Source organism: Siniperca chuatsi, linkage group LG11 (genome assembly GCF_020085105.1).
Source record: "Siniperca chuatsi isolate FFG_IHB_CAS linkage group LG11, ASM2008510v1, whole genome shotgun sequence".
Classification (NCBI taxonomy): domain Eukaryota; kingdom Metazoa; phylum Chordata; class Actinopteri; order Centrarchiformes; family Sinipercidae; genus Siniperca; species Siniperca chuatsi.
In genome coordinates, this window is record NC_058052.1 from 245,068 (window position 1) to 262,688 (window position 17,621).

The window sequence follows — 17,621 nt, forward strand, 5'->3', positions numbered from 1 at the left end:
GGCAGGCCCTTCTCCTCCTCCTCCACTGCTGTACTTGGCCCTGCTGTGTCCTCAGGGGTGGAGGCATTAGGACGGGGGGTGGTGGAATGCCTCTGTCCCAGCAGCTCATCCATGAGGACAAACCACAGTCAAGTTGCAGCAGTGAGTTTCCCTCTCACACCCTCTCCTGACCCTGGACACTTGCAATCCTGAGGCAGAGGAAATCAATCATAGCAGCTAACAACAACAACAACACATTTCAGCAAAAGTGTGTTTATTAACTTGCATGATTAAAAGAACGCTGCTCATTGAACACTCTCATGCTGAACTGAACGCATTTGCAACTAATGCACTGTGTTTGGCAGCACTGGGCGTGCCGGTGTTTTGGGTCACAGATTTTTGAAACGACACAGTGAGCTGAAGCATCCAACCAGTCTGGGAAATATCTGCGAGTGAATGGCGATCACAAGAAATTATTAAAGGGTCAGACCACGAGCCAACAGCCACAAAGCTCCTCCACCCAAATCCAATTCAGCATTTTGTAAAGAAAAGAAACCTTCAGAGCTGAACATCAGCTCCCTCACCAACAAAGCCCGGCAGAGGATGAACCTCCTGCGGCAGCTGAAGAAGCTCAACCTGCCGAAGACACTGATGGTGCACTTCTGTGTTTCTGACCGGGAGAATTAGCAGAACAGAAAAGACCTGTGGATCTGAGGAAAAATGAGAAGGCTCGCCGTGGAAGCAGTGTCGTCACCACCCTGGTAAGCTGGCACACCCACCCACACACTGCTTTCCACCACCATCTCCTGTCTGCAGGTCCGCTCTGGGTACTAACACCAGGAAAATGCACAGTGGTTAAAAGTTGGTGGAAATGTCCCATTAAGAATCATCGGTAGAAACTTGTAGAACTCTTTGTCATTGCACTTTCCTATAAACATTTTGATTGACAAACGACAGTCCAATTACAACAGACAGATGTGCTTTATTAGCTGCAGTTCCTCCACAGCTTAGTGAGCCGGGAAAGCTGTCACAGTGGACTTCTTCAGTGGCTGGTATCAGCCAATGAAAGGTGTAGGTCATTCTATGGCTTTCACAATACCGTGGCTGGTTTAACTGTATCTCCTCTCCCTTATCTTCCAGTCATTTGTGGTGGTGTAAAACCAAGATCTTTTTCTTATACAGTAGGAACATGTATTTTTAATGTCTAAATCAGAGTGTGTAGATTGACAAAAAGAATGTCTGTACTTTCAGGTAGACAATGAAACTGCAGTGTGCTGTCTGGAACAGATCCCCAGGTCTGTGAGCCAACGCAGTAAATAATGACATGTTTTATAACTTGGAAGTTTAGTGTGCGTGCCATGTATATTTCCATTCCATTTTCCATCACCACTCAGGAATTATTAGCCTCCAGATTCAAGATCAGTTTTAATGTCTGGTGGTTACCATGGGAGTCCTGCAGCTGTTGAAGTACTGCTGAAGGAAGTACCAGGAAACACCAATTATGATACAAATGTCTGTCTTTATGTAAGATTAAAAATGTTTTTATGGAGCAAGTGTTTTCCCCCAAAAAGACAAGCTCAAGTTTCTGATATGGTAGTCTGAGATCAACCGTGCAGGTGTTATGGGTAGTGATGAAGCAGCTGAAGAGCACGGCTGGATTAACCCGCTGGGGGCCTGCGGACCAGAATAAGCAGTGGGCCCCTATTGATAACCCGTTTATGGTGTAATTTGGTTGAATAGAAATGTATTTAGGAATATGCACCATATACATTTTGACATTGAGCTTACATTGTATGAAATGTGCTATATCAATCAATTTGACTTGACTTACACCCAAAATGTTTTTTTATGATTCAATATGACATTCCAATTTTCCTTCATTTTACTTGGGCACATTCAGATCCAACATTTGTCTGAGGGTGTCGTGAACTATGATCAAAGGTGCAACCAGTATATTTATATATCTTTTTTTTATATAATTGTGTGCTCTGCTGTATATACTTTTTAATTAAAAAAAAGGTCTTTTTAATTGAAGTGAATTGAATTTAACTTTAAAGTGTCAACTAAAGAAAACCAGTAGGAACTGCATCAGCAAACTTGTCTCCCAGAAGCCTGATCCACAGCTCTCTTTTCCATTGTCCCTGAACCTGGGACCTGTGGTGGCCTGGAACTGACAGAGCTGCTTTTGATTACGAGTCCAAACTCAGAGTTTGCCTTCTTCTGACTAGGTAAATGTAACCTAAAATGGCCCTTTAAATCTGACCTGTTTTGTCAAACCTCGGTTCCTGATCAGTCGCCCATGGCTGCTGCACACATTTACAAGAACGAAGGATTTTAAAAACATTTCTAAGTTTGATAGACAGCATGGCATGTTTTCAAATCAATCACCATACTGATGCAGTAACTGCAGATGGTTCAACCTACAGTTAGTTTCAGGTTTCAGCCACACAGTGAATGAAGTGTCTCTTGTGTTTGACCTTTGACCTTTGACTGACCATTAACAAACACAGCTCAATTTGACCCCTGATTTTGCCTTCTATGGGCGATATGTCCAATCCCGCTGCCATCGATGTCACCACACTGAAATAGTCTGTAGTGTAAGGTGGTTTGATGAAAGTGCTGAGGCAGCTGTGAACAAGCAACAGCAACAAGTGTCCAGCAACAGGAGATGTTTCATACAGTATGTCTCCTCTCATGTGTCCCCTTGGCTGTAAGTCAATGTCCACTCTGGTAAGGAGTGTTCTCAAGAAGCCTTCCAAGTTACAGCTTCAGAAATCACTGTGTTCTATTGCAACCAAACGTAATCAGCCAACCAGTCAGTATCTGTCCTGGTCTCGGCTGTGGATGTCCCTGGTCCATTTGATCATAGTCTCTGGAGATCGATAGAGGAAGATCAATTTGGAGTAAAGTTCCTCTTCCAGCTCCAGCTCTCCTGTCTCACGCACCTAAAACATACAGAAACTTTAGTTTGTGGAAGAGGATTACAAATAAATGATTTTCCAGGACACTTCCAACATGGAAAGTTTTTTTTGTGGACGCATTATTTAAAAGAGACAGCAAGTCTATGCTAATGATTAAACCAAGAGAATAGTCCATATTTCTTGGTTCAAGAACAGGTTATTCAAATTTGGAAAATTTATTTTTTACTCAATCTCTGATATGTGTGTACGCACGAGTACAGCAAATGCATGTACAGAACGTGTTATTAATATGCACACACTGCACACTAACCAGGAAGATGTCTGTGCAGAGCTTGAGGATGCGGTCCACACAGGGCAGCTCCTCAAACATGATGGAGTGGGAGATCTCACTGAAGAAGCCACGCACAAACTTCCCAATGACTAAGACCACAGACACATACAGACCCATGATCCTGGAAAGAGAGATTAGGAAAAAAGAAAAGGACTTTTTACATTTAAAAAAAGCGTTATGTTTAAAGAATATTTAATGTGTCAAGTAGAACGGTATGGAAAACATCAAAAGCTAATCTTAACCAATTTCACCAGCCATAAACAAAACGTTTTAGTTGCCTGAATGCAACATAACTTAATGATACTGTAGTTGCCATGCATATTTGAAAAATATGTGAACGTCACAGCACTGTCATGGAATGTAAATATTTATATCTATCGATCAAGCCAGATGAAACTAACCAGTTAGCTAAACTTCAAGCATGCCTTAAGGACATATAGACCTGGATGACCTGCAACTTTCTGATGTTAAACTGAGACAAAACTGAAGTTATTGTACTTGTTCCCAAACACCTCCGAGACACATTATCTAAAGATATAGTTACTCTAGATGGCATTGCCCTGGCCTCCAGCACCATCGTAAGGAACCTTCAGAGTTATCTGTGATCAGGATTTATCCTTTAACTCCCACATGAAACAAATTTCAAGGACTGACTTCTTTCACCTATGTAATATTACAAAAATCAGGCACATCCTGTCTCAAAATGATGCCGGAAAACTAGTGCATGCATTTGTTTCTAGGCTGGACTACTGCAATTCCTTATTATCAGGCTGCCTGAATAAGTCCCTTAAGACTCTCCAGTTGATCCAGAATGCTGCGGCACGTGTACTGACAAGAACTAGGAAAAGAGATCATATCTCTACAATATTAGCTTCTCTGCACTGGCTCCCTGTAAAATCCAGAATAGAATTTAAAATCCTTCTCCTCACCTACAAAGCTCTTAATGGTCAGGCACCATCGTATCTTAAAGATCTCATAACACCTTATTACCCGACTAGAACCCTGTACTCCCAGGATGCAGGGTTACTTGTGGTTCCTAGAGTCTCCAAAAGTAGACCGGGAGCCAGAGCCTTCAGTTATCAAGCTCCTCTCCTGTGGAACCAGGTCCCAATTTGGGTTCGGGAGGCAGACACCATCTCCACATTTAAGAGTAGGCTTAAGACTTTCCTCTTTGATAAAGCTTATAGTTAGGGCTGGCTCAGGTGAGTCCTGAACCATCCCTTAGTTTTGCTGCTATAGGCCTAGACTGCCGGGAGACTTCCCATGATGCACTTCTTTCCTCCTCTCTCCTCTCCATCTGTATGCATTTTTATCCCATTACTGCATGTTACCAACTCAACATCTTCTCTCTGCCGTAGTTCTGTGCTTTCTCGTTTCTCCTCTCCCCTCTCTCTCTCAAAACCTAACACGGCAGCAGCAGATGTCCGCCCCCCCTGAGTCTGGTTCTGCTCGAGGTTTCTGCCTGTTAAAGGAAGTTTTTCCTTGCCACTGTCGCCAAATGCTTGCTCATGGTGGGATTTGTTGGGTCTCTGTAAATAATATTACAAATAGTTCGGTCTAGACCTGCTCTATAGGAAAAGTGCAATGAGATAACTTCTGTTATGAATTGGCGCTATATAAATAAAATTGAATTGAATTGAACTGGCACTTTGCAGAACTGTGAAATCAGTGATGGATGGATTGAAATAGGACAGCTTACTTGCTTAAAACGTCAAAACTAACAGATTCTCAACAAAACCTGCTCTGAACCTATTTATAGCAGGGCTGCCCCTTATAATCACCCGTGTCCAAAGTCACTGCTTCCTGGGTGAGAAGCTAAAAACAGGTTATGCAAACCATCAAAGTCTACCAGCTATTTTAACAAGCTGGTCTGTCAAAATATATCAAAAGTCTGAAGTCTTGGTGTTATTGTAGATGCAGATCTTTGTTTTAAGGACAGAGTGAAGAATATTTTCCAGTCACATTTTCTTTTTTTCTTCAGCTAAAGAAAATCAGTCATTTGTCATTTTTGTCTCCTGCTTATTTACTTAATGTATTTTACTCTGTGTCAGACAGAGCTTCTTCACCAGCTCCAACTTGTGTAGAGCGCTGCTGCTCTAGCTTACAGGTTAGGCACTGATTTGACAGTTTTACTGCTGACTTTCAAGGTGTTAAATAGCCTTATGACAAAATGTATCACTGATTTGTTGACTCCTTATATGCCCGTGCAGTGGACTGGGCTCCAGTGGTTATTACTAGATCTCAGCTGGAAACCTACGCCGACTGGTCCTGGTCATGGACTTTGGAACATCTTTAACTTCTTTTAAACTGCTCTTGAAATTATTTCTGGATTTTTGTGAGTATTAAATATTATATATCCAACCCATGTACATGTTGTTTGTGAGTGTGCGTTCCTTACCCATATCCAGCCAGGAAGCCCAGACTGGGTGGACTGACTTTGTCATTGAATATGACCATGGGTAGAACCCCACATGAGGAGGGGGCACAGCCTGCGATGGCAATGTCCCACCACTCCTGATTCCCACTGCCATTCAGTGACCTGTCACTCATCAGGGACAGGGTTATATTCCGGTAACCATCTTCATTACCTACAAAACAACCAATCAGCTGTGTTAAAGCAGACACTCTGAGGTGTGAATAACAAATATCAAAGCTGGTATCTAGTCTGAGACTATGTCGCTGTAATGGTAATTAGGCTGTTGGGTCACTGCGCTGCCATTTAGTGGTTATCCTTCTGCAAACACCCAAACAGGCACTTTACCAACATTGTGGTGTTATTGTGACACCAAGTTGGTCAAATTAATTCAGGAAGAGGAGAGACTCAAATGTTACAAAGGCACTGCAAGGACCAGGCAACATTTGTCAATGATATTATGGCATTTCCATTATAATTTCCTATATGTGAAAACCTACTTGGTAATAAACCTGAGTCTGATTTTATTGTGTTAACTTGTATTAATGTTTCCTCATGGAAATCTTGTTTGTTACTTTGGACTTGATACTGGTAGAACTGTTACTCTGTACTGTACTTAGAATAGAAAGCAGCCATTAATTCATTTGGGTGTTTTGGTTGCCTCTTCCATGACTATCTAGTCTGATCTTTAAATGATTTTAAAAAGATTTCCCCCCCAAAACACTTCTATTGTATACATTTTAACAGTATCTTAATGAACTCTAACCTTTTTCTAGTTGACTGACTGGTTTGGCCTCAGCTCCATTAGGGGCACGGATGTAGTTAGGGAACATATTAGGAACATGCCTGGGAAAGAGACAAGACACCATCTGTAAGATACAACTACAGTATATGTATTAAATAAAACACATAAACGTCCTTCCAGAAAGCAAACCTACACAGGCTCAGTGCGATTGCCAATCAGCAGTGAGGCCAGATCTGCTCTGACTGGGTTTCCAGGTTCCAGGTCTATAGAGTGTTTGTCAAAGGTGTGTTCCACTGTCCCTCCTTTACCCAGGTCCCTGTCAGACAAAAATAGCTTTTAGAAATAAAAACATTCAAAGATGCATCACATATACCCAGTAATATCACTGATATAGCAGAAGAACTGTGTTACAGTGTGGAAAACAAATATTTAAATGTAAAGGTTATCGTAACAGCTATCCATATAATGTGTCTTGTATTATCTCATTCGTTTAGTTAACCCGCAACTAGCGAACCGACTTCCCGTAGCTATATAGTTTAGAGTATTATATATTCAAGACGAAACTGACAGTAGGGCGGGACGCAGAAAAAAAGTCGCAATCACACTCTCTGCTACTAGGGGATGGAGAGGGGGATGGCAGGTTAACGGCGGATGCATTTTGGTCAGTTTTCCAGGTGTGCAGCAGTCAGAATAGCAGCTTACAGAATGAGCAATGGAAAGATTTGTCACTGTAAAGTAGAGTTTTTCAAAATGCTGATACCATCTGGGATGACCGAACCTGCCGGCCAAAAGAACTGAAATCAGACTGTACAGTGAAATCTAGTAGACTTACAGCTTTACAGATTTTGGGAGATGGATATACATTATTGGGTAATTGCGCATTCAGTGTGGTATTGCTGTTCCCGACATCATATCTGTGTGACCTTGCTTTCACATTCCTGGTATAAATGAAAAATAAGACAAGGACTTGACCCGTGGGTTGCATTCTCTTTACCTGCATCAAACAAAAAAAAATCCTGTGAAGGGGTGGCATGGTTTACAAAAGCACGCCACACCACCAATGTACAGCCTCAGCTGTTGTTTGCCAGCTTTAGCATGCTAATGTTGATAATTACCCAGTTAGTTTGGTGGTAATTATGCATAATGCATAATAGTATCATGCCATTTTGTAATAAGGAGAGCAAAGGTTTTACCTCTGGAAATTCCAGGCCAGACGTAGTGTTAGGTCAACAGGACTTCCAAGTAGTTCTTTAATGACTTCCTGTCTGCTGGGGGGGCTGATCCTCCATACCGATCCTGAACTACCTTCGATCATGGCCGTCACTATGTCCTCGTAACTGTAGAGAGTGATGAACTGCATGGCTACCTAGATTCACATACACACAAAATTACGCATGAAAAATAGGCAGCAACTCAAGTAGGACACACACACACACACACACACACACACTCAGTCACAATAATGACCAGCACCATGCTAGAAAATGTTATAAGATGTTTACACCAAACATAGAACATAAAACAAATTATTTAGTGCCATATAGTCATGAGGAAATGTGATTTAAACAAATATTTTTGAGGATCAGGTTATGCCTGGTTATGCTGCCAATGAAGTTAAAAATACATTTAGAGAAGTGTCTGTTTTGTTGAACAGGTGACAGCAATGACATAAGGTAAAGAGGAGAGTCAGCAAGAACCGCCTTTAATTCACTTTCACTTCAATTTTTAAACAATTACTAAAAAGAAAACAGGATTTTAAAAGTGAGGGGGGAAAGTTCCCTTCCATCTCCAGTGGAAATTACACCCTTGACTAGAGGCAGCAAATAGGTTACTCCACTAAGAGAATGATGAACTGAGAGAGAGAAAAGGCAAAGCGTCTGGAAAGGAAACAGTGGAAAATAATGTGTTTGGCTTGACTGACAAAAAAAGAAAAGTTTACGTCTACGTTTTTTGTCCTGCTTCTTTGAGGAGCTATTCAAAGAAACACTCCAGCTGGAACCAGACATTTACATTTGAATGTATTCATTTGCAGATGCTTTTGTTCAAAGCCCCAAATATAAATATAACTTTTGTGAAAAATACTTTAAGAACCTGCAGCTCCATGTTCTGAGCTACTCTAAAGAGGGACAGGATTTAGACACATGTTGAATGACATCACAGCTCTGTCATTCTGCTGTCTTACAGGATGACAGGACTGTTTAAATACACTTGAGAATGGCACACCGAGCCTGCCAAAACTATAAAGGACCAGCCTGATACTTGTTTATACTTAGTACAGCAGGAAAGACAAAGTAGCAGTACATAAATCACATAAATCTAACTAAAAACACTACGCACCGCATTGTCTCCAAACATTTTGGTAAGTTGGTCATATTCAGTCTCTGTGAAGGGCTTGATGGACTGCTGCTGCACACTCATGGTGAACAGGGGCTGGACATACCCACAGAAAAAAAAACACTAGTGAATTATGCACATTTGATATACTATGTCATGCTGTGTTGTTTGTGTTTTATTTTGTACCTATATTCCATTTGGCTGTACTGTATACCATCTGTGAATAAAATTAATCTTTGCATACTGAAATCTGGGATGTGCTTAGTGGAAGTGACTTCACAATTCCCAGAAAGCAGTTTTGGATGTTTTTAAGAGACAGTAGAACAGACTGCTGTATGAAATGTTGATTACCTCATATCCTCCCAGCTTAACAGTCACTGTGACATCGATAGGGTGGTTGACCACACCCACCACTGATCTGACCAATGAAATGAAGAGCAGGGGAAACCAGATGATGCAGATCAAAAAGAAGATGATGAGTCCACCCATGCCATATTTCACTATCTTCTTCTTCTTCTGCCCTTTAGGCTGTGGGTATTTCTGAGGGCAGAAAATATTTTATTTAGAAATAATAAATATTTTTTAAATATGATGCAATACATAATAAATTGTTTTTTAAACTTTTGCAAAAGTTCAGTATTTTCTTTACATGTAATGTTAACCATAATTTAGAGGAAAGTGGCTTTGTGTATTTAAGGTTTGTGTAGCTCTGTGAGCCTGGGAGCTGTGTTGTCGGGGGCAACAGCTCCTGGTAGGGACTCCCAAGGATAACTGGTCCCAGGTGAGGGGCTAGACTATTCACAGACCCTGGATGAATTGGCAATGTCAGAGCTGCAGCACCTCTCCTGGAGCTGGACCTGGGAGGGGAGCTCGCTGACGAGCATCTGTTGGCCGGGCCTTGACTCATGGGGCCCAGTTGGAATATAGTTGGGCTCACCTCCACGCACAGCACTGGGTCTGGAACCAAACTCCTGGAGAGGAGCTGGACTCTCTCCTGTTCTGGAGTTGCCCGGGGCGAGGGGGGTCCGGACGGGTGTGGGGATGCTCACGAGCCCCTGGCTATTCGGAAAATGGCGGGTTGCTCCGTCTTGGTTGGGAATGAGTTGCTGCCCCAAAAAAAGGAGCTTGAGATCGACAGGCGGATTGATGCGGTATAATCCCACAGTTTACACGGTATTCAGTTTGCTAGCTACCGTTCTTTAGCTTAGCAGCTAGCAATGGCTTCTCTCTCTCCCTCTTACTCTCCTACTCTCCTGCTCGGTGTGTCAAATGTTTAGCTATTCCTCTGCCTCTTTTAGTGATAATGGTACATGTGCCATGTACCTTATTACCTGACTGTACTCCCAGGATGCAGGGTTACTTGTGGTTCCTAGAGTCTCCAAAAGTAGACCGGGAGCCAGAGCCTTCAGTTATCAAGCTCCTCTCCTGTGGAATCAGGTCCCAGTTTGGGTTCAGGAGGCAGGCACCATCTCCACATTTAGGAGTGGGCTTAAGACTTTCCTCTTTGATAAAGCTTATAGTTAGGGCTGGCTCAGGTGAGTCCTGAACCATCCCTTAATTATGCTGCTATAGGCCTAGACTGCCAGGAGACTTCCCATGATGCACCTCATTCCTTCTCTCCCTCTCCATCTGTATGCATTTTTATCCCATTAAAATTCTATGTGGATTTTGCATTGTGCTGGCTTGAGAATGCCTCGGGATCCCCCAGGAGGAGCTGGAAGATGTTGCTTGGGAGAGGGATGTTTTTCAACTGCTCGAGAGAGCAGGAGGAAAGAGAGCATACAGTAGCACAATGCAAAGTCCACATAGAATTTTAAAATAATAATAATAATTTAATGGTAGTGGTAATATTAATATTAAAAAGCACAATTTTAACAGTTGGGTTTAAGGGCACTTATCCTGCTGGTCCAGGGCGTTGAACTGACAACCTTCCGGTCACAAGCTCCCTTCTCTAACCTTAATTGGTCTGCAGTCACATCACTGTACTCATACAGTTCATACCTTCTCTGTCTCACGGCTGCATTTAATGATGAAGATGTTGGCATAAATGTCCTCCACACACATCCAGTTTGACAGAGACAGAGTGGTGTCAGTCCAAACCCAGTCCATCACTGCTCGCAGCTCCACCAGGAACGGCACCAGACGAAACCTACACACACATACGCACAGCATCCATATCGTACTGTCAATATACCATATGCTGATTTTTGACTCATTTAACACAGAAACTCAGTTTCCTATAATAATGACAAAGGTTCACCTAGTCTCTGTCATCATAGATACACATATTGTATCCACCGGATTGTGGATCTCATCTTTGAAAGAAGACTAAATAATTTGTATATAAATTGCAAACTGAGACACTTGCTGTGTGTCCGTACCCTTGGAAGAGAAACAGGTTGAGGTGGTTGTATTTCTTGGTGAGGAAGTTGCCGAGGATACGAGTGGGGTATCCACAGCGGATCTGATAGGCTGACAGGCCGAAGTAAATACACTTGACGAAATACCAGAGCTGGGCCACAAAGTTCTGACTGAACATCCTAAACAGAGAGACGAGGAAGATTAAAGCTTGTTTAATTTAATTTGCAGCAATCTTCTGAAGACTCAACTCATATATATGGCAGTGTACTATCAGAGTGATGCATTTTTGTTCTAACATTTCACCAAGACAGACAAAATTGCAAGTCACTCTCTGTGATTTAGTCCATTGGTGAAGTAATAATTTAGTTTGACTTCACCTTTCAGTGACAGCAGGCAGGATGAAAAACATCCACAGGTGGATCCCAAACACAAGGATCACCTGAAGGGAAAGAACAACAGGGGGAGGATAGGAAGAGGAAGAAAAAAAACCCCAAAGTGATCAAATACTTAGAATGCAGAAAAGCACATTAGTAGAGACATTCTAAAAATGAAGAGCAAGGAAACTCTAAACATGTCACCCTAACAAATATTGCAGGCCACTCTGGGCCTTTCCAAAAGTCACCTAGTTTTCACCTGTAACATAGTAGTTGATGTAGTAACATGTAGTTCCCCATCTAGGCACTTATAAAGTTACATGATGAAGTAAATTGCAAAGAATGCTCAGCACAGGCATGAAGGTACTCATTGGTGTCCGATATAATATGTGAATGAGGGAATAAACAACTGACAGAGAGCCACAGTCCTCCACCTCCGGACTTCTTTAAAGGCAAAAACATGGAAGCAGACAGATAGATACACGAATGCTAACCTGGAAGATGAGTTTTCCCAAGACGGCCTTGCGCAGGTACAACGCTCTGTCGATGATCATGGTGCTGAACTGGATGAGCAGCATCACCAGAAAGGCCTCAGGAACCTGGTCCTCTGACAGGGTGGAGGCTATATCAGCTGCTGCACTGTGTTTCTGAAGGAGAGAGACGCAGGCCATGAGGGTTTTCTCTTTTAACTGATTAAAATGTTGTCTTTAAAATGTTGAATATCTAATAACATTTGATTTATTTACTTTATGATTAAACGTGATGATAATGAAAATAACTTTAAAATGAATGTACTTGTCATGCCTTCCACTTTGCAATCAAAGAGATTGTAAATGCATTTCCACCATATCACTGTGACAATATTTCCAAGTGCACCTGCTGTTTTTGTTAATGGAGGTGCAGCAGTGCTAAGAGTCGGGAGAATTGTGATGTGGAATATAAATAAGATTAATCAATACCCTCTCACGCAGGTCACCGTACTCATCTCATACCTTTAAATTACAGTGGCACATAATGAGAGACGGCTTCGACAAGAAGGAAAATATCACTGAGTGCTAAGATGCAAATCCACACACAGTCTGACAAAGTTAAATTCATGTTTCAGGACATACTAACAAGTCTTGTAATGTCATGTTTTCTGTCCATAATGTTGTGCAATGCTATTTTGCAACAAGTGATCTATATCTTAAGTATTTACACAGTTTCTGCCTGATGTAGAATACAAAAAGCACAATAAAAAAGGAAATACTAAATAGAAACAATAATAAAAAAAATGTCATGTCACAAAACCTGCTGTATCAAACCACAGCACAATAAATTATGCATTTTCAAATAATCAAAGCACAATCTGGAGTCTGTCTGGGCTTAGACAGGAACATAAACTGCTTAGATGCTATGCCTGTTTATTGAAGAGCAGGAATCCATTGTCACCTATCATAGCATCATATCATTGGTTTTACTAATTGTTGAATTGTAAGATCACTGGTTGAGATGTTTGTAATGAATATTGTCCGATCCCAATACCTTACTCTGCATGTAAAGTAAGACAGACAGGCCTAGCAAACTCAAGCAAGCTGGCTGAGTAGGCCTACTCAATTCTAACAGCATTTCAGGTTTTTGTAGATGACCTCATTTTCAGTTTAAATTTTGAAAATACATTTCAATTTCATTTTTATTTTAATCCCAAAATTAGATTTTCTCACTGTAGTTTCTGATTTAATTAATGTAAATGGTTGATAATTGGCAAATAATTACAAAATGACAACTTCCATCCATCTCTCACCCCAAAAGCCCAAAACCCAAAGACGATGATGATGAAGTCGATGACATCAGTCAAGAACATGAGGGCATAGACATCAGTGGCGGCCCGATACTCAGCATGAAGAATACCCATGAAGAAACCCTGAGCTGGCCTGTAAACACTCTGAATACTGCAGAGGAAAACAAAATGGCGTGCATTAAAACCCCTGCATTAGTGGAAAAAGTAATGACATTTGAGTAATACATTACACTGTTTTTTAATTCCTCCTATGATTGCAACTAAATAATTTGTATTAATCTAAAACTTTTTTTAATAAATGATTGATTATTTAGTCATTAAAGGTACTGTGTAGAGTTTTCAGAAAATCCTTGTTATTTATGACACTGATGAGTGTCACTGACGTTAGACGACGAAGACACGGCGGGTTCAGGCGGGGACAGGAGAGGCGTGAAGCGGGAGAGGAGCTAAAGGGAGTAGGGCTGTTTGATTATGGCAAAAATCATAATCACAATTATTTAACACGATTGCTCACTGACTTAGGAAACATTATGCATTTATTACATTTGTTTTAAAAACTTGTCGTTTTAGGGCTGACCCGAATGGTTCGAAGGAGGCTTCTACCGTTGCCACGGTAACCGACAGTAATCAAACTTTAAACGGCATCTTAGAGCCAATAGGAGACAGCAGCGCAGTGTGTCCCTGGGTCGACGGCCTTGGGGAGTGGATGGGACGCCGTTAGCACACACTCAGGCGAGGAGAGACAGGTGAACTACTGGAGTTGAGACATAACGCTGAACTTCAACCGTGGCGTTCTGTCGGGACATGCAGTGACTTAAACCAACAGTAAGTAAGAAAAGTATAAATAATGTGTAATTTGTTAAGCTATGAGTAGAGGAAAAGTCCGCTAGCCTAATTTATGCAGCGTAAAAGACCATAGGCTTAAGCTAATACTGGTGACTAGCAAGTTATAGTAGTTTTAACCCCCTGTCATCTTGGCTCAAGCTTAACTTAAAATGCCACAGCCTGGCTGAGCGTAAGTTTGGGCTTTTAGGGAGGGGTGAGAGCGCACCGCTGTGAAAGAAAGGGGTGCACTGGATTTATAACACAAGACAAAACGAGAGCATCACTGCGAAACGGAATGCGGCTCAATAATTGTTTTATCTTGATTATCTCGTTTTCATAATCGTTGGAAGCCAAAGTCGGAATTGAAAATAAAATTTAATTAATTGTCCTGCCCTAAAAAGGGAGGTCGGGCATCAGTCAGAACCCACCTCTGGAGGCCTGGGCGGGGGTTACGGCAGGGTCAGCCCCGGGGTCCCAGGAGCCAAACCTGGCAAGAAAACCACCTGTCGTCAAACTGGCCTCCGTCGGTCCAAAGATCCTGTGCTAGCGTTTTAAACACCAACACTCCCCTGGTGCTATGAGCTCCCAGCCCGGGCAGAGTCAGCTAATATGACCGCTAGCTGCACGGCTAACTGCGCTAACTAGCTAACGGAGTTAGCAACAATTAGCTGTTACTTTAGCAACAGGTAAAGCTATCTGTGCATCAGGAAACTCTGTAAATCACAGAGTTGAGGCAGAGCAGCCGGAGGACATCAGAGGGAAAACCAGAAAATATTTCCTCCATAATATGATCCAGTTTCAGAAAAATCAGTGAATAAAGTTATAAAGTTGTGTTTTTGTACAGTAATCAGTGAGGCCTGGTGGCGTCTATCGTTTTTTCCAACTTAATTATTGTCTCATTTGTGGTCTGATAAACAGTAAATTCATCAAATTCAGTGCCCCGTATCGCTTTTTTCCGAACTACTGTAGCTGTCATGGGTGGGCGCCAGTCGTTTGTTGACGTTAGCTGACCCCATTTCTAAGCTAACGTTAGCTATTGTTGCACACTGTTGCCGCTGTAGGGGAGCTGAAGAGAGGCAAGGCACTCGAGTCGGAAACGCACATAAATAATCACATCGTTTGGATTTTCGCGAGAAAACCGTCCAGAGTCCGTTACATAGAAATCAGTCCACAGGCTGTTATAGGCAACCGAGAAAGTCGGGGAAGGTCTGCGTTACAATCCGTTCACACATTGGCAATAAAAAGCGACTAATACATGTAAAAAAAACTCCACACAGTACACCTTTAACATGTGAAATATATTGATATAAATATATATATAAATGTTCTTAGAGGTTGACTGTGGTGACTTCCGCATATGGTGACATCATAGCCTGTATACCCCACTCACCCAGAGATGAAGACATTTTTATTTTGTGTCCCACAGCCAGCAATCTCTGACCGGCTTCCTCTCTCCTCCTGCCTTTCTGCTTCTTCTTCACTGGCTCTTCACAGGGATCTGCACTCTCAGCTGTGGGCTCCACTGGAACAGTCAGAGCCACAACCAAGGAGGGATTCAAACAGAATTAGCACCACAGATAAATAAAAAGTAAAGACATATTTTCTCTTTGTTACACATGCTATGTCAGTGTCTTTTGGTCCAAGAAACAGTCAAATTTACCTCAGTTCAAGCAGCATTTCAAGCTTCCCACAATAACATTGGTATTTGGAACAGCAGTCTTCATTTGTGAAGATTCCTGCAGCCAACAATGCCAGCATGTATGTTGTCATTGTTAGCTCCAGGAATCATGCCTGCCAACAACAGCTAATACTTGAGACAGCTGCCTCATTCCTGTCTCAGTCCTCCTATTAGTCTTTTGCATACAGATGGGATACCCACTTTGAACAATGCTGTGAACGACCATGATCAGAGGTTGTGATTCCCGCAGACCCGGGACTGTACAGGATGATGGAGGTTTGTAGAAAATGCAGAAAGCACCTGCTCTTTATCAGCTAACTGTGGCTGCGGGTTCTGTTACCATTCCTCCCACGCCATATTTAATGTGAAAGCAATAGCAGGAAATGCTCAGTTTGCATTAGCAGTATCTGAAAACACAGTCCCAGTACAGCTGTAGGAGAGCGGATCAGAAAAGTGTGAGGCTGCTGACTGTTAGGTGGAAGAAAAACAGGAACATAGGAGTGGAAAACAAATCTACAGACACTCTACTACTGACACAGGAGTTATCTAAGTACTGACAGATGAACATAGCAAGACTTAGCACGTTCTCTATCGCAAAACCAGATATTGAGCAAATCAGTTTAGCGCAATGGCATGGTATGGTTGAGACTTATAGAAGACCAAACAGGGCAACACTATTGCAGGTCAGAGCGTGTCTGTCTGTCTGAAATACAGAATTTCCTGCTTCAATTTTCAGCCTTTATGATGCACCATAGATGGTCATATGCAAGGGAACTCTGCTGTCTCATTGTCTGATTAAAGTGTTAATCAGTAAAAATTCATTCCAAAAATAATACGTTCATTTTTGACAGCCCTCGTGTACACCCAGAGCATGCGATGTGGCATATGTTTAAATAGTTTGGGACTATTGCTGTTATTTATCCTAATGAGAGGATATTAGCTTACTTCAGGTATTTTACTGAACAAGCACCTCCGTCCCAGCGACAGTCTAGAAAGAGCGGCACTAGACGAGGTGAAAAGCCTGGCATCGCAGACAGGGCCAGACATGATGAATGCACACAATTGTTAGTAGGTGTGTGAACAATGAAAAAAGAGCTTAAAAGACAGAAGTTTGAACCCTGCCTACTTTCACACCTCTACAAACCCGACCAATCACTGTATACAGTGGCAGTGATACACAGCCCCCCCGGCAGTTCCAACATAGGAAAGAAGGTTTTGAGTCCTCAGCACTGCAAGTTGCCATTTGAAATGGTTTGTGCACCCATCATGATGTCTACAGAGTGTCTACAGAGGATGGTGAGAATGGACTTTAATCACTGCAGAAATGTTGACTTGTCATAGTAGATAGGAAAAAAAGCTAAGTGAGGAAGCTTGCACAATACCAGGTCCGTGGATGTGATACCTTAATGGAATGCAGCCAGAGGTAATGTTATGACTAACACCTCTACCATCACAGTCTACACATAATGAAGCCACAAACCTTTGCTGCACTGTTGTTTGGGTTGTTTAGGTTTCTTGCGGAAGCGGATACTGCTGCTTTTCTTAGGGACTTCCTCTATCACCTGCTCATGGTCTCCCTCCATCTTATCCTCCCTCTGACTGCTGGGAGGATTCAACGTGTTCTTCAGCCCAGACGAAGTTTCCTGTCCGTGTTTTGACCCAGTGGGTGCTGGTTCAGCTGCAGGAGGTTGTGGGGTAGCAGCAGCAGAGCTGGTACTCGGTTCAACATAGTCCACATTATCCTGCATTGATAAACAATAGACTTTAAAAACTAGGAAAGTGGTCTAATATCTTTAAAAATAAGTCTGCTGATACTATTACATGATATCACTGCTTTGGTCAATGGCCAAGAACACATTCTTTAAAAGTGGTTATTGATA

General features: G+C 42.0%; 1 protein-coding gene across 1 annotated transcript in view; it reads right to left on the minus strand.

The window, feature by feature from the left end:
* Window positions 1-236: 236 nt before the first annotated feature.
* The window catches only part of piezo1 (piezo-type mechanosensitive ion channel component 1), a 94,046-nt gene continuing 76,661 nt past the window's right edge, over window positions 237-17,621 (minus strand). Inside the window, 16 exon segments of the mRNA XM_044213011.1 lie at window positions 237-2,924; window positions 3,211-3,352; window positions 5,630-5,819; window positions 6,411-6,490; window positions 6,583-6,705; window positions 7,583-7,755; window positions 8,727-8,819; window positions 9,075-9,263; window positions 10,725-10,872; window positions 11,105-11,263; window positions 11,462-11,523; window positions 11,953-12,105; window positions 13,242-13,379; window positions 13,382-13,389; window positions 15,454-15,585; window positions 17,222-17,483. Of these exon segments, the coding sequence (XP_044068946.1) occupies window positions 2,796-2,924; window positions 3,211-3,352; window positions 5,630-5,819; window positions 6,411-6,490; window positions 6,583-6,705; window positions 7,583-7,755; window positions 8,727-8,819; window positions 9,075-9,263; window positions 10,725-10,872; window positions 11,105-11,263; window positions 11,462-11,523; window positions 11,953-12,105; window positions 13,242-13,379; window positions 13,382-13,389; window positions 15,454-15,585; window positions 17,222-17,483 (2,181 nt within the window). The 3' untranslated portion in view covers window positions 237-2,795.